Raw genomic sequence first — 22091 nt, forward strand, 5'->3', positions numbered from 1 at the left:
TACTAATTAAATCTAATTACTAAGTAAAGCTGCAGGGTCTTGCTCTAGTTGCTTCCACAGAGGTGGATGAAGCCACAACAGACAGATTAACAGGAAATAGAGGTTTAAATATAGGTTTCGACTGCTGCACAGCCCGGAGGACAGAAACCCTGCAGCAGAACAGGTGATCGGGTCCACGCTATTTCATTTCCCATATTTTATATTGTTATACTATTTTTCATTGTTCACACAACAGTGACAATAAAGATGATAAATAAAGGTGTGTGTGTGTGTGTGTGTGTGTATCTTTGTGCGTGTGTGCATACTTCTCAGGTTTGAGGTCTCTGTAAATGATGCCGAGGCCGTGGAGGTGGTCGAGGGCCAGAGCGAGCTCCGCCAGGTAGAACTTCACGTCTTCCTCTGTGAACATTACCTGAAACACAGGTGTGTTGTTGGATCACTGCAGGTTTACATTTTACATTTACACTGAACACCTGCACCTGTTTAATGATTAGTGCTTTTATATTTATGTAGCTTCCTAATATGGTCATTTCAGGCACAGAATCCCCACCCACATGCTGTTCAAACCTTCTATTTATGGGGGGCAGCCAATCAGAAGGAAGTTGGCTTTAAGAGGGGAGGAGTTAAGGAGCTGCATCGAGGCCCAATATAAGATAAAGAAGGATTATTTTGAACTGTGACTCATGCAAAGCTCCTCCAGTAGAGTCCAAGAATAAAAACAGGGAGCTAGAAATGAGCATGAAGGGTGATTACACACATGGGACAGTGATGAATGTCCTGTAACGAGGTGTCTGTTTTACTGATGTTTTTACACTTCGCTGCACACAGTCTACTTCTTGTAAGAGGCTCAGACTCCTGATAACGCTGGGCCCTTCCTATACCTGCTGATTGCGTTTGTTACCTCCTTAGAGAGACGAGTGAAGAGGTCGCCTCCTCGGAGAAAATCCAGGATCAGGTAGAGCTTCCCCTCCGTCTGAAATGCTGGAAGAAAAAAGAAAGTGAACTGAGCTCAGATCTGAAAAGCTCCGCTGCGGGGCTCAGCGGGGACCACTGATTGGCCGGTGACCGCTCCTCACGGAGCTCTGCTATTGGCTGACTCACCGTAGTGCAGTTTGACGATGAAGGGATGGTTGACCTCCACCAGGATGTCTCTCTCCATCTTTGTCCTGACCCGGTCACGCACTGGAAACGCACAGAGTGGAAAACACATAAATCACCAGATTAATCACAGCTTTCCTCGTTCGGTTTCTATTTTGGCCGCAGATGAGGAACCGGATCACGGAGGAGAGCGGAAGAAAATGAGCAGCAAGAAAGAGAAAAATAAGAGAAGGCAAAAGAGAAATGAGTAAGGAGTAAGAGAAGCTACAAAGAGGACATGAAATAAAGGAGCATGATGTGTTTGGGTCCACCAGCAGGGGGCGTTTGACTTGAGTTAAAGCTCATTTAAGAAACGTATTATTACTCTCCCTGCACATCATCTCTTTAACTATTTCATGTCAAAATTTCTGCTCAATTTGTTCTGCACATGAGAAAAAGGGGTTCTTCCTGTCCTGGACTTTCACAATAAAAGCCATTCACATCGCTGAATTCTTGCAGGAAACTTCAACAGCTGAATAAAATTACTTTAAAAAGTACAACAAAGCAAATTTATGACAGATTAAACTGATTATTTTCTCCTCTGTGAAGCATTAGTTGCATAGAGAAACTTTAGAACTAAATTTGCTTAAAGCTTCTCAGGTTTTGTTGAGTACACATTAAATTTTTCAGTGACGTGTTAATGTAATGAATTGCTGACCAAAGGTCTCAGTCACACAGGCTGAGAGACCAGCTGGTGCACGGTGAGCCACTCCAAAAACCTCCTTGTGATTGCTTTGGTTGCTAGCAGATTGCCCCAGTTGCCTGTAACATGTATGGATACCAACTACTCGCTGAGTGGCAGTGACCCTGCAGGGAACGTTTGCCTTGAAATATCTTAGTTTGAGCAGTAATGGACGACTCTGAGGGTGAGCGTTCTCTGAGTGTTTGCAGACAAGTCTGCATCTTCCATGCAAAACACAGGCGGCCGCATCAATCTGCATACAACCAAAGCACCTCTGTGCAACCAATTCCACGTTAGTGGCTGCCAACAATCTCCAGCAACTGGGGGTTGCCAGGCGGTCACTGACTGGTCTATAGGTCCGTGTAACTTGGACCTAACCTCAGCAATGACTTTACAGTTACCAGAAACTGCAGTTCCTCTAATGACCACTCGAGGCAGACTCCAAAAGTGCGTCAGTCCCCACAGACGCTCACGTTAAAATGTCCAAATTTAGAGCAGAAATAAACGTGTTTACAGTCTGAAACCAAACTTATTCTATGGTTTATATAATCTCCCCCCTTCATAAATCATAAATTAATTAAATTGTATTAATGCTTAAAGTTTTCTTTAAGCATTAATTTAAGATTTCTGATCATGTTTGTGCTGCATTTTTTTAGTCTGCTAATTTACACTAATTAGAACTAACGTCTATGGATGCAGCTCGCTGGGACCAGCTCCTAATAACCCCACATGGCAGTGACCAAAATGTTAACACGAGGACCAGAAACAGGTGAGGCCACGCCCACCTCTTATACAAAGTCTGTGGTGTCTGTGGATCTGCTGTCGAGTTTTCTACCTTTCAGTGTGGCTTTTTTCAGCACCTTCATGGCGTACAGCTGACCAGCGTCCGGTCCTGTGACCTTCCTCACCAGAAACACCTGCACACGCGCACACACACACACCCACACACACACACACACACACACACACACACACACACACACACACACACACAGAGTGGAAAAAAAAATCTTTACTGATTAAAGGTAAGTGCTGCATGTTGTCGTTATGCACACTGTGAGTAATCTGTGCCGTTTCTCTGTGTGTGTGTGAAGAGTTTGTTTGGGTTGCTCCCATTTTTCTAGGTCACACTTATGAAGATTAACATAAACACACATACATGCACACACACACAGCCCAAGCAGGAGGCTAATTGCTCATTCATAAAGACGATGATACTGAGCGCGAGTGTGAAGGGCCCTCAGCCTGCCGTTGCCATAGCAACACGCAGTCAAACGCCGGCACGAGGGAGAAATGAGTGGAAGTGAAACCCACACTTTAGTCCCGCTCACTCACACAGACACACGACAGGGATACACAAACACACACACGCACCTTTCCAAACGAGCCCTGTCCCAGGACTTTGCGCAGCTCGAACTGCCGGGGGTCGGCCTTTTCTGACCCCTCCTTCACGTGGTGAGTGATGCTGATCTCCTTGATCGGCACGTCATCCTGCAACACACAAACGGGATAAAGCTCGTTATCGAGGTGTGAGCGGGACCCCAGTGAGCCTGTTTTATTTTTAATGGCCAGGTAATTGTTGGCTGCAGCTCTAAAAATACTTCGTTAGCAGCCATGAAGCTGCAAAATGAAAACTGCAGTTCCTCCAGTGGCCACTTGAGGCAGATGCCAAAAGCTAGTCAGTCTCCATAGACTCCTGTGTTGAAATGTCCAACTTTCCAGCAGAATTAAGCATGTTTACAGCCTGATACAGAGATTGTTTGGGTCTCTGTGGATAGTTTCATGCTTCATAACAACTATGCAGGGGGGCAATTTATTTATATTCAACCACCTGGACTCTGGATTGGGGATGAGGCTCATCGCAGAGGCAGCTTTAGCTCATGGCTGTCACAGCTGATCTGGGCCTTTCAACTGTTTGGTGCCTTTTGGAGTATTTTTAATGGATCATCTCGTTAATATATGGATTACTGAGCTCTACAGACCATCTGAGAAGTTTGTGCTCCTGTGAGTGAAATTCTGCTATTTTAATAGCCTGTTACTAAGCACCAGAGGTGGGAAGTAACGAAGTACAAATACTTCGTTACTGTACTTAAGTAGATTTTTCAGGTATCTGTACTTTACTTAAGTATTTATTTTTCTGACTACTTTTTACTTTTACTCCCTACATTTTTACACAAGTATCGGTACTTTCTACTTCTTACATTTTCAAACAGACTCGTTACTTTTTAACGTCAGAGAGAAGTTTGCATTTCCGGTCAGTGCGCCGTCAAACATAAAACGATCTGAGCCTAAATGGAGGAATAATAACCCATAAGAGACAATCGTACTGGCCTATCCTCCATGACCGGGGCTTATCTCGTACAAAGGGATTAAATACGCAAACCCATATAATTAATGTATCATTTATAGCGCTATAATCGGGCCGGACCGAGTCCGTAAGTTGCGCTGCGGCACATAAACAGCTTAGCTAGCGCTACTGAAGAGGAGCGAGCATGAAGGGAGTAACGTGTGGCAGGTAAATGCAACGTTTCTAAATGCTCAACAAATATCAGCAAACACACAAAGTGTTTGCAGTTTGTCACACAGTGTATCTGCGAGCTAAAAGAAGAGCTGCTGTATTTCAGGGAGAGCAAAGAGAGAGAAGTTCACTCAGAGATGGAGAAAGAGGACAGGAGAGGAAGAAGAGAGGTTAGAATTAAAGGTAAGGACTGGAAAATAAACTGAAGTATGCTGACTTTGTGTAATTCAAAGATTGTATGAAAATACTGCAGTTTAGTGTTTAATAAATAGGTTAGTTTGTTGTACTGTATTTACAGTAAAGCTCTGTGTTGGACTGGAGCACAGTGTTTGTGTTCATGGTCAGAGTTACAGGTTACATCAGTGCAGCAGAGATGAGTTTGAATCTGCTGATGCTGAGATTCATTCACTGAATCCAACATTTCTACAGCCTGTATGCTGTCAGTGTAGGGGATGGAGATCAGCTCAGAGAGCTGTGAAATACTGGGTTACATCTTTGTGAGTTCAGTTCATCCACACAGAGCAGTAAACCTCAGAGCAGCAGCAGCAGCAGGTCAGCTGATCACAGCCTGCACACCAGCATCATTTACTGCAGCTCACAATAGAAAGTTGTGATTCTTCTCCCCATGCAGAGCCACTACAGCTGATCTTAGGGTTCCTCCACCTTCTGAATCCCACTGTAACCCCTGAGTATCCTCATGTTTGTGTTTAGGTGGAGGCACAGTCACCCTCTACTATGGAGGACACAGAGAATAGAGCTGGGTTTAAATTCCCTTTCACAGTTTGTGTCCTACATAACAGATTCAAGCTGAGAGCATTCATTAGAATTTAAATTTAGATTGGAATAACATTTGTATTCTCATGTACTATTTTATATTATTACAATAATATATAATGAGGTTCGGTTTGTTTTACACAAAAATAGCAGGTAGAAACATCCTCCAAAAAACTACTTTTACTTTCTTACTTTGAGTACATTTCAGAGCGTGTACTTTTTTACTTTTACTTAAGTAGAGGAGTTGAACCAGTACTTCGACTTTTACTAAAGTATTTTTTAACATAAGTACTTGTACTTCTACTTAAGTACAGAATGTCAGTACTTTTGCCACCTCTGCTAAGCACACACTTCAGTTTATGGATTTGCAGGCGGATGTCCGTAAACTTTTTTGACAAGATTAAAAAGTACTAAAGTAAACATCCATTAATACACGGAGGTAACTTTGCATTTATCCTCCACTCAAAATTCAGCCATTATAGAAGGCAGGAGATCAATTTCTGCACTCACTTTAGCTTTAATAGACCATGATGCTTTGCAGCTACTGTTATACAACACAGTGTGCATCCTCAGTAAGTTTGTTCATGTGTGAAAAGGCTGATTCTTGTTTGTAGCTTTCACAATAAAAGCCTCAGGCATGTAAATTGTGTCACAGCTGTGGGTCTTGGAGATAAGGACCTGAATATAAAAGCTTAGCGAAATCTGTGAAAGCACTTTACAACAGATTTTAAGATTTAAATGAAATCTTGGTTTTGTTTTTACTACTAATAGAACAGAAGATTAGTAAGTGAACCTCTCTCAGTTCTAAGGCTTTAATTAGAATATAAAAATCATCTGGTCCTTCACAGGTCCTAAATTAGCTAAATACAACCACATTATATTTTAAACAAAATACAGAAGCACTGTGTGAAAAGCCAAGTCCATCCTGACTGCTTCCACATGAATTAAGAGTCAGTAGCAGCCAGGTGCTACTGCAGGTGTGAGCGCCTCTATGAAAGCAGAGGTTGTGGCAGTTTGCTGCTCTGCAGCGTTCAGGTGTGTTTTAACACAATGCCAAGAAGAAAAGCCATCAGCCAGGATGTTAAAGGAACAAACGCTGCTGCCCGTCAAACCGGGAATGATGAGAAGATCATTTCCAAACAATCTGAAGTCTACACTGGAAAAGATTCTTCAGGGGAAAACATTCAAGACAGCTGGCAATCTTCCCAGGAGGAGAAGGTCAGACCGTGCAGAGAAACTCCAACAAACCCACGAGCTCCATCTGAGACTCCACGGGCCTCAGTTAGCATGTTAAAGGTCAAAGTTCATGACAGCACGATTAGAAAAAGACTCACCAAGTGTAGCTTATTTAGAAGAGTTGGCAGGAGAAAGCCTGAACACAGCAGCTTAACTTTGGTTTGCAAAGTTGCATCTGAACAAACCACAAAAACAAGAGACCAAACTCAGCACAAACACCTCCGACCAGCTGTCATGGAGGGGGGAGACTTTGGCACCTTGCAGTCACTGAGTCGACCATGAAGTCCTCTGCATACCACAGTATCCTAGACTCAAACGTGAGGCCGTCTGTCTGACAGATCCAGCTTGGCTGAAACTGGGTCAACAGAACAGTGATCCGAAGCAAGGCAGCAAAGCTCCAACAGAACAAATGAAGGTGCTGCGAGTCCAGACCTCAGCCCGACTGAAATCTGTGGGAGAGCAGTGCACAAACGCTCGCAAAATGAATGAACTGAAGCAACGCTGTAAAGAGTCAGAGAGGAAATCAGTACTTCAAGCAGCTGAAGGTTTTTCTGCAACCTGCTGAATCCTAGTTTTCCACAGGACAGCATATGCAAAGTCAAACCTCCACAAAAGCCTCTATTAAACGCTCTCTGTGACAATTTTCCACACTTTATTTACTTTCTGATCAAATATTCTGATAGCCCGAGGGCCCCGCTGCCTCGTTCTTGGTATCCTGCATTTAAAAGCACTCCTGTGCGGTCGGGCAGAGACAGATCCCGTGCTTCTCCTGTGCTGCAAGCATCGGTGGAACAAGTCCTGACATGTTTTTCTTTTTAGTTTTATTGTGAAAGGATTTCTGGGAAAAGAATTTGGGGGTGGGGGGTGGGGGGCGGGCACCCAAAAGTAAACAACACAACTGCACCCATCAGCGTGAGCTCGACTCAAAGTGGAGTTTCTTCCTTTCGTCCAGACTCCTTCACATCTCAGTGAGTCACAGAACAGGTTGAGCAGGCTTCCCGAACATTCGTCATCCTCACAGCAGGACATCACAACACACACACACACACACACACACACACACACACACTGAGTTGTCATGGAGCCACCCCCGATACCTGATTCCTGCTGTAGCTGGCTGACTAATGTTGCCACACTGTCTGTTTGGACTCAGCCTTCATCCCTCCGTGACGAGCTAATAAACCGGACAACAGGTAAATAAGCCCACACCACATTCCCAAGCTCTTTCCACTTTCCAATCGTCCTCTCCGCTCTGTACTCCATCCTCTTATATTCATCCACCCCTCCCTCGCCTCATACCTGCAGCTCCCAGGTGGGTGACCTGCTTGCTGCTGGGTGCCCCAGTGCATTATGGGTCCTGTAGTCCCGGCTGCGGATCAGGTTCTGCGGCGCTAACATGCTCCCGAGCATCAAATGTAAGGCGGCAGGACGGAGCCGGCTCCGGCTTCTGCTCGTCCCTGACGCTTCCTCTGTCTCTCCCTCTCTGCGCCTACCTCTCTCTCCCTCTGAGAAATCCTTGCCTCTCCCCCTCCCTCCTTTCCTCCCTTGTTCCCTCCTATTCTCTCGCCTTTTCTATCTTTATTTGAACCGTTCTCACCTCTCCTTCCCAGATCGCGCCTCTCTCTTTCTCTGCCTCTTTCTGTGTGTGTGTGTGTGTGTGTGTGTATAACAGATGTGCCGCGCTGGATGAAGTAATCAGATAGTTTACTCGAGTAAAAATACCAATACCTCATTACAAGGAGAAGTACACAGATGTTATACTCTCTGAGCCTCTGTTTGGATATCTGTATGAATAAAATCTGTTTCCTTCCAAGAGATCAAAGCTTTAATCCTTAAACAGGACAGGACCCTGGACAGCGCACATACAGGTACAGACTGACTCCTTAAATGAAATATAAACTCATAAATTATCTTTGGGTTTTCTCAGCGACCTTCACACTCGCTGTCAGTCGTGAGTCACGTAAACATGGCGCTGCGTGGATAATCCTCGTTACTCAGACGCTCTTGCCGTCTGGTTTTGGACACACGGTTGTGTAAACAGTGGATGTTTTTGTGGACGGCCAGTCAGATTTGTCCTGTACGCAGAAGCTGCTGCAGCCGCTCAGAGCTGCTGCTGCTCTCGGATCCCTTCTTTAAGAACTCAGGAAGTCGTTATAAAAAAGTTGTTTAACTTGGGTTTTGATTTTTCTAAATTTTATTTTTTAATTTCTTTTTTTAAGCATTCAGTTTTAACTTTTACTTTAGTTTTATTCAACTATAAAAACTTTTGACCAGGTTTTATTCTCTGCCCACAGGAAAAATCATCAAGACTGCAATAAAAATATTTTTCCGTAAACTGGGATTTTATTTATTCACACATGAAATATCCTGTGATTTATAAAATGGACAAAAAATATCTTTAACTCTGAGGGTCAGTTGTGCTTATATGAACATAATCGAGCCCCGGAGGTTCATTTCGAACCCAGGAAAAAAAGGGGAACCTGGAGTATAACCACGGTTACCGGAGTCCACAGTAAAATATTATCCAGCTCTACGTGTGAACGTCACAGCGCTGTATGTAAATGAGATTTCCCATCCAGACTGAGCCGGGTGCAGAATGACGCCGCGAGCTGCAAACAGCTGATAAACGCACAAAAACTGACTGATGAAAATAGACGTAGAAATGTTTGCGAAACTGACGAGTTTAGGATTGTTGACATTTCAGATATTAGTGTGTGTGTGTGTGTGTGTGTGTGTGTGTGTGTGTGTGTGTGAGTCAGAACACAGATGGATGGCGGATCAGAGCTGAAGCGACAGGATGCTCATGTAGCACCTCTTAATCACAGGATTAAAACTGCAAACCCTGCACCTGTGCACCGAGCGTGCACACACACACACACACACACACACACACACACACACACACACACACACACACACACACACACACACACTCTAATATAAATAACACAGGTATACACACCTGCATGCCCACACACACACACACACACTTTACACGTCTCTTTTACCTGTTATTATCCTCATTTTCCCATATTTACATCTTTCATATAAAAACACACTGACACAGTTTCCAGCTTCACTCCGCTGACTCCTGCAGCTCATTTCTGTCCACACAGACAAGCAGCTAAACAGAAAACTAATTGAAGCTGACTCTATTTGGACTCTACTAGAGTAGCTTTGCATGATTTCATATTTCAAGTAATCCTTATTTATCTGACAATGAGCCTCTCAGTTCATTCTGTCTGAAACAAGCTCCTCTCCTTTAAGCTAAATTCCTTCTGATTGGCTGCCCTTCACAAACAGAAGGTCTGAACAGCAGGTGGGTGGGTCTTCTGATGACATCTGACCTCCACGGACGTCAAACTGGCACAAAAACCAAGTATTAAAGGTACTTTTTGTAAAGGCCCTCTAAACAATTTAACTGCAACATCCACCACCAGGGGGCAGCGTTTCACCTGTTGGGTGTGTCCTGCTGTATCCCTTCTGGACCTCCCTGAAAGCTCAAACTCATTTGCTGTTTAGTTCAGCTCGAGCCAAGATGACTAAACGGGATCTTCAGTCTACAGGATCCATCCAGAGGAAGAAAAGCTCTCAGTTATCCCACGATCCACTTCCTGTTTGTGCCCATATGACCACCAACTAAAGAAACACCAGGAACTCGTCCCTGAGGACCAGACCATCAGTGCGGACCTCTACTGTAACGTCCTGAGGCGTGTGAGGAAGAAGGTTTAGAGGAAGCGACTTTAACAGCGCCATCTGGTGTTGGAGTGCAGCTACAAACAAAATCAGCACTCACAACCTGGATGACCCAACAGTTTGGGCTCTCTGCGACCCGGAGGGGTCATCAGGGCAGAACGGGACTACCAGCGACAGGAAGTTAAATCAGGTGAGGTTTTTGATTTTTATGGGCTCCTCCTCATCAGCAAATGTGAGTCTCCATTAGGATTCCTTTAAAGTACATTAAAGGGAAAATCTGTGCTTTGCAAAGACAAATAAAAAATAAAAATAAAATGTTAAACCTGGCTGAGCAGAGAGGAGACATCCTGACTTTCTGCCCTGAGTAAATGCCACTCGGTGCAGCTCTGTGATTTACAGCTCTTTCCTCGGCCACAGCAGCCCTTATAAAACCATTTTTACAGGCGTGTTAATTGGCGGTGTGACATTTTAACTTTAAAGTCAACAGACTCACAAGCACAACAAACCAAGTAAGCCACTCTGCTGTTACAGTCAAAAAATCTGAGTCACTTTTGCCACTTTGTCCTTTCTTTATATTCACTGGGAAGCTTTTAAGCTAATGTTGGGTGTCCTTCTTGACCTCTGACCTCCTTTTTGTCTGTTTTTGGGAACACAAACTGTGGAAAACAGCGTGCAATGAACCTCAGCATGAGAACCAGAGCGCCATCTGAAGAAGCCTTTTCTAAAATCTTTTAGAATAAATTCAGAATGAACATATTCTCCTAAAAACGTGGCTGTCTTCCAGAAATATCTGCTGTGATATGTTTACTGACACGCTGGAGTACTGGAAGAAGCAAGCGGAAGCTCCTGTAAGCAGATGTGAGAAGCACAGCTGGGCAGGATGCAGTTTCACATCATCCGCCTGCCGTCAGGTCTCCTGGAGAGGTCGGAGAGTCTGAGTGATGCTGTTACAAACTCCTGCAGCAGCAGACCTCGCCGGAGGACACGTTACAGCCGCCGGATTAGATTAACATAAACTGCACGCACACATTTCCACCTCCACTCCGACTGGGAAATCAACACGAGCCAGACGTGCGTCCGGCTGCAGGGAGATTTCCTCGCTATGCATTATGAATTCCAGCGTGCAACACTCGCCGATGCTCCAGATCATCAGGGTCATGCATGACAGATCCAGGCGGCGTGTTCAGGTTAAATTAAGCAGGTTTGTAATAAACTCACACAGGAGACGTGGACTTTATTGTATGTGTTTCTTTCTCCATGAGAGAAAGATTTTCCAGAGAAGGAAAACTGGGGAGTGCCAGTCCATCCGTCTGTTATTGATCTACACTACACAGACAAAAGCACTGGGCCACACCTCTTATTCTGCTCTGAATATTCTTCTATTCTATGAATTTGTTTGCAGTCCCATTGCCACAGGTGCATAAAGTCAAACATCATCATCCAGTCTGCGTTACAAACACTGGTGAAAGAACGAGTTGTTCGAAAGAGCTCGCTGGATTCGAGCGTGGCACTGTAACAGGATGTCACTGTTGCAGAAAATCAGTTTGTGGCATTTCTTCCTTCCACAATCAACCGAACTGCTGTTACTGAAAGGGGAAGCATTTAGGAGCTGCCGCAACTCAGCCGTGAAAGGAGAAGAGCGGGGACGCCGAGTGCTGAGGCAAAGACAATAAAGGCTTTCTACTCTGTGCATTCATTTTCTGACTTCCTTGCTCATTTACTCACTGAGGCGTTTACCAGCCAAAAACTGCAGTTCCTCTAATGTCCACTTGAGGCAGACTCCAAGAACAAAGGCTAAAATGTCCGACTTCACAGCAGAAATAATGAGCCTCCTACCAAAGCTGTGAGTGAATTTCTACTATTTCTAGGCCTAATTAACATTAGCTGGTAGCAACACGATCCTCTGTGACGGCTGTAAAGCTGAACCTGAAGCTGCAAAACAGGACGCCATCTTTTATATACAGTCTTTGATCATTCCTGCCTCACGTCTGTTTCATTGTTCTTCTTGATTACATAACAGACACAAATGTGACTCCACACCAACGGTCAGCCATGCACGAAACAGAAATACATTAAATTGACAGACTGTATAAAAATAGCACCGTAGTTGACCTTTGCAGGCGCCGCTGAGCGGAGCAAACCTGCTTTATAGGAATATATTCATTGGACTGAGAACAATGACTGACATGTTGTTCTGGAACAAAAGCTCTTTGAAGCTGATGTTAGGACACGTCAGAGTTAGAGAGGATGACGGTGAGGGTAACCCGACTCCCCCTGCAGGCTTAACGCCCCCCAGCACGCACACAGTCAGTGTATTCTTGTCCATATACACCCTGATGACCCTGCAGAGTTTTGATTTTAAACTGATTAAATGAGCACTTTCTTCAGAATAAACAGAAAAAAATGTTAAATTTCTGCCTGTGTGCCATCTGGTTTCTGAATATCACCACCCCATCAGCTGATTGCACAAACACACACACCTACGCCGAGCTGAGATCCAGTCCTCTTTGGTACCTATATGGGCTGATCTCAGAGAAGCAGGAAAACTGGAGCTAAACCATCAGTTTTAGAGCCAAAGCAGAGCTGTCAGGGCTGTGAAAACCCTTCAAAAGTGCAGCCAGCTCCAACTGCAATATTTACTTCCTTATGCCTTAATTATCACCTGCTGATGAGCATCTTTTTACTGCCAAGAGGATGTAAGATGACTGCTTCATGCCTCAAAGTAACTCACAGCCAAACTGAGGAGTGCCGGTCCACAGCAGTCTAAAACCGTCCCCCCAGGTTTCTCCCAGCGGCCAGAGCTGCAGTTCTGGTTCGGCCTCAGGAGGCGTCGGAGCGACTTCAGCCGACTCCTCAGGGCTCTCACGAGGCCGGTGAGGGCACGCACACACGGCGGCTTGGCCTCGGTGGAGCAGCGTGTCATCACGAGCTGCTGCAGCGATAACTCTGGACTCGACGGACAAACTGTGTCTGTGAGTCAGTGTGAGGGGATACCCAGAGGAAGAGGAGGGAAAAGGAGAGGAGGGGGAGACAGATCCAAATTGGGAAGGGAAGGGAACTGGGATCCCCCCCACCCCACCCCACCCCACCCACCTCCCACTCCTCCACCAACGCGCAGCTGTAACCTTCCACCCAGTGTTTCCACCAGGTGTCCCGGAGATCCCCGCTCTCATAACTCTCCTGCTAAATACCACGAGGAAGAAAACTCCCACTTCTATTTTCACACTCTGGCTTTCAGGGAAACATCCCACATGCAGATTTCACTTAAAAACATCAATGAGTCCGAGCTTTAACGTGTCAGACAGATTCACTCATCTATGGATTTATTCCCTCTCACTCCGACTCCTCCAAACCAGGAAGCCTGTTCTAAAAACACAAGAAGAAGAAATCTAGAAAGAAATTATGTTCAGGGGGGTTTCCTGCATTCAGAGCCAGGAAAAACCCTGAAGCTGTTCATGTGCATCCTGGTGATGTTAGTCATGTTAAACGATTAAATCTAATTATAACTGGACTATAATAGAAATGTGCTTAATTTTATTTATCAGCCATTTAATAAGGCAGACTGGTTGCTGAGCACCAGGGCCACGTTTAAGCCTGAAACCTGTGGGGAAAGCGTTTCCATGAAAAGTTGTGTAACTGCCTTTGAGCGATGACATGTCAGGACTGATTCGCTGTCAGCAGCTTTGTAGGCTCAATATTTTTAATGTCTCTGTTTGTATTTAGCATGCCTATACGATCGGCTTCATCTATGACAGATATAAAGTGCTCTAATGTCATTAATTGCGGCTCATCTGTCAGTAAAGATCTGCCTCGAGGCGTCTGCGGCAGTAAATCTTCCCGCTGTGGTTTGCTCCCGAACATCACGAGGAAGTGACTACAAGTGGGAAACTATAATACAATCAGAGTAAAAACCTGCCTGTAAAAAACTGTAAATATAGAAATACGGAGCCACTGTGTGAAGGCTGCACAGCTTAAGCTGCTCCGGTACGCTTCGGTAACACAGCATCAGCGTTTTGTTGCTCCTGCTCTAAATCCTGTGCTGAACTTTGACCTTGGGGCTCATCACTGACGATGAGAGCCGGGTAACGAGCTCCGACTCAGAGAGAGAGAGAGCGATCGGCGGCGTGCTCGTCTCTGCTGTGTGCCATGAATTTTACCCTCCGGGGTCAGGTGAAAGAGGCAGAACACGCAACACAAATGACCTTAACCGCAGTGCTGGTGGTACTTTTTGGTCACAACAACACACCAGTGCTGCCCCTCAGCCTCCAGGTGTCTTTAGGTGGCACGAATCCCCCGGAAGCACAAGACCACATAACTAATGGGTGCATATGAGCCTTAGTGACCTTAAGCAAGAAGAACCAGGAATAAGAAATGTTAATCACAATAAATATAAACCACTTGGATGTTTTCTGACTGACATTATTACAGTCAGAACTGAGTCATCTGAGAGTTTTAGTAGCTGCAGCTATGGCATCAATTTGAACATCATAGGTGACGTTTGTGTTCACAAAGTTACAAGCTGGCCGCCCGGTGGGGTGATGACAAAATCCATTCAATTCAATTTTATTCATATAGCACCAAATAACAACAACAGTCACCTCAAGGTAAAATAATTACAGAGAAAACCACAACAATCAAACGACCCCCTATGAGCAGCATTTGGTGACAGTGGGAAGGAAAAACTCCAGCAGAAGCAGGCTCAGGGAGGGGGGGTCATCTGCTGAGGGGGGAGAGACAGGAGCAAAGACACACTGAGGAAGAGAGACAGAGATTAATAATAACTAATGATTAAATACAGACTGGCGTATAAACAGACTGAAAGAGGTGAATGAAAAGAAACAGTGCATCATGGGAGCCCCCCATCAGCCTAGGCCTATGGCAGCATAACTAAGGGAGGGTTCAGGGTCACCTGATCCAGCCCTAACTATAAGCTTGATCATAAAGGAAAGTTTTCAGCCTAATCTTAAAAATAGAGAGGGTGTCTGTCTCCTGAATCCAAGCTGGGAGCTGGTTCCACAAATCATGGCTCACCACCCTGTGACCTCATCCTCTTCCCAAATATGAAATTTAAGTTGAAGGGCTGCAGTTATGACACACATGCTTGATTTATAGTGCTGCAATTAATCTACACCACAGCCTACACCGTGGCCTGAGGTGCACCCAGAAATGTGACAACATGTAGCAGCAATGCAGACCAGCTGTGAATGTGCTGGAAGGACACACACAAAAAAAAAACAGGCTGTAAATGTGTCCAGCAGGTTCATTATGCTAACGCAACAGCTATTATTGAGCCAGCGTAGACAAACGCTTCTGTCTCATTTCATCGCTCTCAGTCGTTCTGACGTTTTCTCTCTTTAAAAGAAACTCCAGCTCTGAGCTCCGCCTCCGTGTGTGGAGAACACAGAACATAGAAAATACACATTTTAGGAGTTTTCTAAAGTTTTGTCGAGATTAATCAGTCAATCATCACACTCACACTCCATCAGCTGCATCCCAGGTATTCTGCTGCCCAAACAGATAAACAGAGTGCTCCTCCTCTTGCTTCTGAAACCACCACACTGTGACACAGACGTACAGACGCTGACGCACAGGTGACAGTGACGCAAACCCCACAGCCCACCAGGTTCCAGCACAGACACAATGTGGACACGCACACTTCCCACCAAACATCCTCCACCTGTCACAAACACCCCGGCCCCACTCGCACAAACACAATGTGCACAATGTGAGCGGTACCCACTGAAAGGACGGGTGACATTTCTTCGATTACCTCCACCTGTTGTCGCCTCTCAGGGCTGCGCTCCTGTTTCCACACGGATTTAAACGAGCGAGGTAAAATTCGCAGCAGAGCGGGCTGAAGCTAAAGAGTACCTGCACGTTCTAATGAGCACCGAACGCTACGGCAAGGATGCAAAAGCTATTAAATCTGCAGACACAGACACTAATCCTGATTCTGGCAGCAGCAGCAGCAGCAGTGAGGTCTGAGACACCAACCAACCTGAGCTTGAAGGACAGTGAATACGTATCTGTATCAGAAAAAGTAGCAACAAAGCCTTTAAATGAATCAGGTGGAGTAAATGATGTGCACTCCACCCTGCAGGTATCTCTGCAGGGACGGGAGCGGGTGGCTGCTGTCAGCGACGTTTACAAGACGTGTGAAAGATTTAAAGCTGCATGCAGACAGATTTCATCTGTGCCGTCACTGTGGAACTCAAAGCATCACCGGATGGGAAAACATCGCCTTCATTTTATGTAAATGATGGTTTGACGTGTGCATTTAAAGGTGAAAATAGTGCTCATCAGTGATGGCTCATTTCAGCCAATCAATTGCTCGCTGGTCCGAACGGGTCGGCGGCTCGCTGGCTCCAGGCCGTCACGCCATCATTTATGCTGCGTGAGCCACAATAACCAGGAACAACACAACATCCGAGATCTCACTTTTTATGGCACTGGAAGTATTAGAGGAGCTGTAGGTGCTGCTAAAATGTGGCACAGCTTCATTTGATAAAATCAGATGATCCCGAGAAGAAACTTTTCCAGGTTTAGTTGATTTTAAATAGAAAAACTTCACCAATGACCTGTTTATAATTGTTCAGGATTTACCTTAACATCAGTTTCAGACATATGTGGGTTACTTTAGGAGACTTTTAATTTACATGCACGGCAGAGTTTGGCCTGGAAAGGAGCTCTTGGCTGCGTCTGAGTTTACTTTAACAGCAAGTGTCAGACAGCAAGAGGAAATGAGGGGAAACATTTCCAGCGTCACATGCATATCCCTTATTAACTGTGCTAATAAAAATAGATGCAAGTGGGACTCGAGCAATAATGCCAACCAGGCTGTTGTTATGTATTCCTTATGTGCGTGCGTGCGTGTGTGTGTGTGTGTGTGTGTGGCTGCTGGTTGCGTTAAATTCCTGTTGAACTAAAGCTTTTTCCACTGTTGCTCTCAGCGTGAGCAGCAGTGGGTAAAAGCATCAGCTAAATGCCTCAAATGTCAGTGTGTGTGTCTGTGTGTGTGTGTGTGTCTGTGTGTGTCTCTCCATGGTAGCAGCTATCATGGATTCAGCAAGCGGGATTCCATTCCAGACAATCTGCACCCTCTAAGCCCGTTACGCAATCAAATTAACAGGCCGGATGGCCACCGCGCACACACACACACAAACACACAAAGAGACACACATGTTGGGGATTTGTCAGGTTAGAGGCATCAGGCGCATTTCCGCCGGCCTTGCTTCAAATGACACACACAAAGGCTCAGATCTGAGAGGCACCTGTCAGAGAGATCAGAGAGCAGGTTCAGCAGTAAGGCAGAAAAGTTTAATGCAGTCAGCCGCTGCCTTTTAAAGCTCCGTCTCCACCCGAGAGCTGAATATGACAGTTTGAGCTTTGCAGTCAGTTTGGAGGCGGCTGCTCGAGGACAGCGACCCGCAGAAGAAGCAGATCTGAAAGAAAAAGAGCTCCACCTACAGAAACTCACACAGAAACTCCAGAGCAGGAGGAGGCCACGGTGAGGGAATGATGAGCTTCCTGCATGAGCTGCACGATCAGACACTTTGTTAGGCTTTAATCTGTCTGTTTACTTATGAGGGCAATTTATACAGAAAGAATAAGACCTGAAACATCAAAGGACTCAAATCTGTTAGAAGTGAGCAGGATGGACATCATTAGACAGCTCAGGTTAAGCAGTTTGGAGACAAAGTCAGAGAGGGTTTGGACATGTGCAGAGGAGGGAGAGTGGACACTGGATGATGAAGATGGAGCTGCCAGGCAGGAGGAAAAGAGGAAGACCTCAGAGGAGGTTCATGGATGCAGTGAAGGTGGACATGCAGAGGGTTGGTGTGACAGAGGATGCTGGGAGAGGGTTGAGATGGAGGCAGATGATCTGCTGTAGCGCCCCCTAAAGGGAGCAGCTGAAAGAAGAAGAAACTGAGCATTTCTGACTCTAAGTTTACCATCAGTGTAAGATTCATTTCTCCTATTTAAAGAGGGCCTCTTATTCTTGGACTCCACTACAGCAGCTTCGCCTGATTCACAGTTCAAAATAATCCTTATTTATTATCTACCTGCAGCCCCTCACTGCATTCTGCCTGAAACAAGCTGGTTTAGCTCCTCTCCTTAACTCCTGTTCTTACCATGTGAGGACGGAGCTTCTCACCAACACCACATGGAGCCAACAGGCTGAAACCAAACATTTAGAGCTATAGGTGCATGGGAACAGGTTCAACTGCTCATTAACGCAAACATCTAAACAGCCAATCACACGGCAGCAATTCAGTGCAGGTAGACGCGGTTCAGAGCTACTGAAGTTCAAACTGAGCATCAGCAGAAAGGTGACTGAAGTCATTTTGGACCATGGCCTGGTTGTTGGTGCCAGACAAGCTGATCCGAGTATCTCAGAAACTGCTGACCTGCAGCCACCTCTATGGTTTACAGAGCAAATATCCAGTGAGGTCAGAGGTCAGAGGATAATGGGCAGACTGAGCTGATAGGAAGGCAACAGTAACTCAAATATCCACTCGATACAACCGAGGTGTGCAGAGCATCTCTGACTGTGCAACATGTCAGACCCTGATGCAGGTGTTTCAGTTACAGTATTTTCACATATTTACAGTAAAATTATTTGAAGGGCACCTGCTGCATTAAAGGCAAACTGGCTACATCTGCATGTATTAAAACTACAGTAGTCTCATCCATACACACACCCATATGCACCTACATATACACACATACACACACACAAGTTTATTGTTTGTAGTAATGTGTGTGTATGCGCCTTTGTCATGCAATGTATTCGATAATGAGGGCGAGAAACTGCAACCATGCCCCCCGCGATCCAGAGGCAGATAGGGAAGGACCCAGGGGACCCAGGCCATCCACAGCACAGGAGCTCAGAAGTGTGTGTGTGTGTGTGTGTGTGTGTGTGTGTGTGTGTGTGAGTATATCAACCCCTTTTATTTATTTATTTTTTTTTTTTCTCTCTATCTCCTCCCCCCCCCCCCCCCCCCCCCCCTTTTCTCCCCCCCTTTTCTCCCCCCCACCTCTTGTTCTTGCCCCTTCCTTGTTGCCTGTCAGACTTGGCATGAATAACTAAATAAAAGATAAATAAATAAAAATAAAATTGCAAACATTAACAAGAAGAGCCTATAGGAAACATATAGAGCTGTTCTTGTCAAAGCAAATATGTTTGGTACATCAGTGCATTCGGATCATCATTCCGATTGTGAAAGATGCCAGACATGACAGGCTAAAAAAAAAAAAAAAAAGAAAAGAAGAAAAAAAAAAAAAAAAAAAAACTACAGTAGTCTGCTGTAAATATATTTTCTTCATTTACAGTATATATACACCTGTATACAAACAGCGTATCACCAGTAAACACACCGTTTCTAAAGCAGTGTGTCACAGAGCACAGACACAGGGACATCTACTGTGGTTATTTTTCATTTAACTGAAAAAGTTTCACACACATTTATTTCAACAAGAACTGATCTCATTGTTATGGTGCCAGCGTGGGCGGAAAGGGACAAATCTGAATGCAGAGCGAAACAAGAAGAGACATAAATGCTTAATCAGAGAAGGCAGATCAAAAAAAAAAAGATGGAGGAAGAAATGAGATGAAGAGGGTAAAAGATGGAGGAGAGAGGCGGATATGATCTGCAGAGGCTGAACTTTATAGTAGAGCTGCATTAAGAATAGATGAGGAGGAGCTGAGGGAGGACATCATCATTAATTCAAGAGCTGGCAAGACAAGATCCTCAATCAGGGCTCAGCACGTCAGACACTCAGCCTGGGATTTTCGTTCTGTCGGTAACTGATCTGCCGAGAAGCACGCGGAGACGAGCGGGAGGATGTGATTCAGGAGGTGATGCAGGGCAGAGACTCTCCTCATGGTCTCATCAGTCAAAGGTAATGAAAGAGAAAAGTCCAGCACACCTCCCGAGGTGCATGTCTGTTATCACACATGCAGCCCTGCTGGACATTACTCAGAACAGACTACAGGAAGGCTCTGGGTAAAATCCACAGTTGCTTGTTTAATGATTTGTGATGCCACAGTGAGACTAAAACAAACACACAGAGAAATCCGGCCTTCCGTCGTCTCGAGGTGTCTCTGTTTTGTTTTGGTTGTGGTGAGCTTCGTCCTGCAGGAGCTGATTGGAGGGTGATTATCTGGCTGAGCTCAGTCCTTCCTGCAGTCTTTGCCTGTCTGACAGGCCCCGCCCCTTCCTCCTGTTCTCCACGTACGCTGCCAGCTGACCGCCCGCCCGGTAACTGCACGTTCTCTTCACTTAATTATGTTTTTGTAACAAATTCCTGTTTTCTGAGTTGCCTCCACGCGTTCAGTCAGACTCTGACAGAAACTCGGCTGAAGCTAAACTGAATAACAAAAACAAACATTTTAAAAAATAAAACTTTTATAACTCTGACGTGAGGAATGACTGGTTATCTTATCAGACAGATATCGATGCATGAACCTATAAATTCTGACCGCTCGTTAAACAAAAATCAATTAGACGAAACCCTAATGAACAAAACTCATTAGCAGCCGGGCGAGAGGCGTTAACGGACCGTGAGACAGACGGAGAGAGCGAGACGTGGACAGAGGACAGCTCTCAGACAGAAAACTTTGTCACCATGCCAACCATGTTACCATGGTGATATGTCCATAAGAGAGAGACACACACACACACACACACACACACACACACACACACACACACACACACAGAGCTGTGATCTGTTGGACAGTAGACCCACTGTCTGCTCACTCGTCCGTTCTCCTTTCATTCTGTCTGTCGCTCTCCCCTCTCATTAGAGGAAATCAAAGCGCTTCATCTGATGCCAACACACACACACACACACACACACACACACACACACACACACACACACACACACACACACACACACACACACACACACACACACACACGGTCCTGCAGTCAGAGATAAATGTTCATCAATAATCAATCAAAGGAGCGAGGTGAGGGGGGAAAAACCATCAAGGCATCGAACACAAATCTGCTCATAATCCTTCCTTTATGGATGCTGTGGGACTACAGGCCTGAAGAAACAGGTCAAAAGAAGCGGGCGAGCGTCCTGACTCCGTTTCAGCTCAGCCATCCACTCACAGTCACTAATATCAGAAGACTACACCACTCATTGTTGGTGCAGTTGGCCTCACAGTCCAGCATTGTTCAGGTTCTAAAGCTGAGAGTGAGACCATCAGGATGAATATGCGAGAAACCACAACTGCTCAGTTTCTGCTTTTCAGCTCCTGTGTGCATCCTGTACTAGCAGCATCAGGAGGTGGGGGCCTCAGCCTTTTATGCTGGCCTGATACAGCGCCGTTGTGCCGCTCCCCTCCTACATCCACCTGTTCACACTGCCTTTATCTTATGCGCTTTGAGGCGCAGCCTCGAGGAGCCGGGATCAAACCGCAGACCTTCAGATGACAGAGCAACCCGCTCCACCTCCTGAGCCACGTGTGCCTCAAACGGATCACTCAGTTCTCAGTAAGTTTCCTCATATCTGAGTAAAAATATGCAGAGTTCAGATGTGTCATGAAAGGAAACAGCAAAAATAGCTGACGCTTCGTTACAGCGAAAATATTTTATTCTGCTGCCAAAGCAAAGCTGCACGTTAGCTCGCAACCCCCTACTGATACACACACACACACACACACACACACACACACACACACACACACACACACTTCAAAAACAATGCAAACACACAGAGACTACGAGGATGCCAAAGAGTCTGTGTGAATCATGAGAAATGAAACAATTGCAGACAGCCAGCTAACAACAATCTGTACCAACAGTCTGCATCTCTGCATGGAGTGTGTGTGTGTGTGTGTGTGTGTGTGTGTACCTGGTGCTGCTCCCTGCTTCTACTGTTAAATAAAAGTGTCTTCATTGCGCTCGTCTCCTGTGACCACACCGCCTCTCCAACTGACTATCTGAACAAACTTGTTACAGCACACACACACACACACACACACACACACACACACACACACACACACACACACACACACACACACACACA

The 22091-nt window shown here is 45.4% G+C and overlaps 1 protein-coding gene across 2 annotated transcripts in view; it reads right to left on the bottom strand.

The window, feature by feature from the left end:
* Positions 1-22091, bottom strand: part of rps6ka3b (ribosomal protein S6 kinase, polypeptide 3b) — a 64598-nt gene that overhangs the window by 17194 nt on the left and 25313 nt on the right. Inside the window, exons 1-6 of one of the 2 annotated variants that reach the window (XM_030756341.1) lie at positions 7647-7804; positions 3194-3310; positions 2655-2736; positions 1102-1182; positions 902-981; positions 306-412 (exon numbers count right to left, since the gene is read on the bottom strand). In XM_030756341.1, the coding sequence (XP_030612201.1) occupies positions 306-412; positions 902-981; positions 1102-1182; positions 2655-2736; positions 3194-3310; positions 7647-7757 (578 nt within the window). In that variant the 5' untranslated portion in view covers positions 7758-7804. Of the gene's footprint in view, positions 1-305; positions 413-901; positions 982-1101; positions 1183-2654; positions 2737-3193; positions 3311-7646; positions 7805-22091 lie in introns of those variants that run through there. The other variant, XM_030756342.1, reaches the window with a different exon arrangement.

The sequence above is a fragment of the Archocentrus centrarchus genome, chromosome 20, assembly GCF_007364275.1.
Source record: "Archocentrus centrarchus isolate MPI-CPG fArcCen1 chromosome 20, fArcCen1, whole genome shotgun sequence".
Classification (NCBI taxonomy): Eukaryota; Metazoa; Chordata; class Actinopteri; order Cichliformes; family Cichlidae; genus Archocentrus; species Archocentrus centrarchus.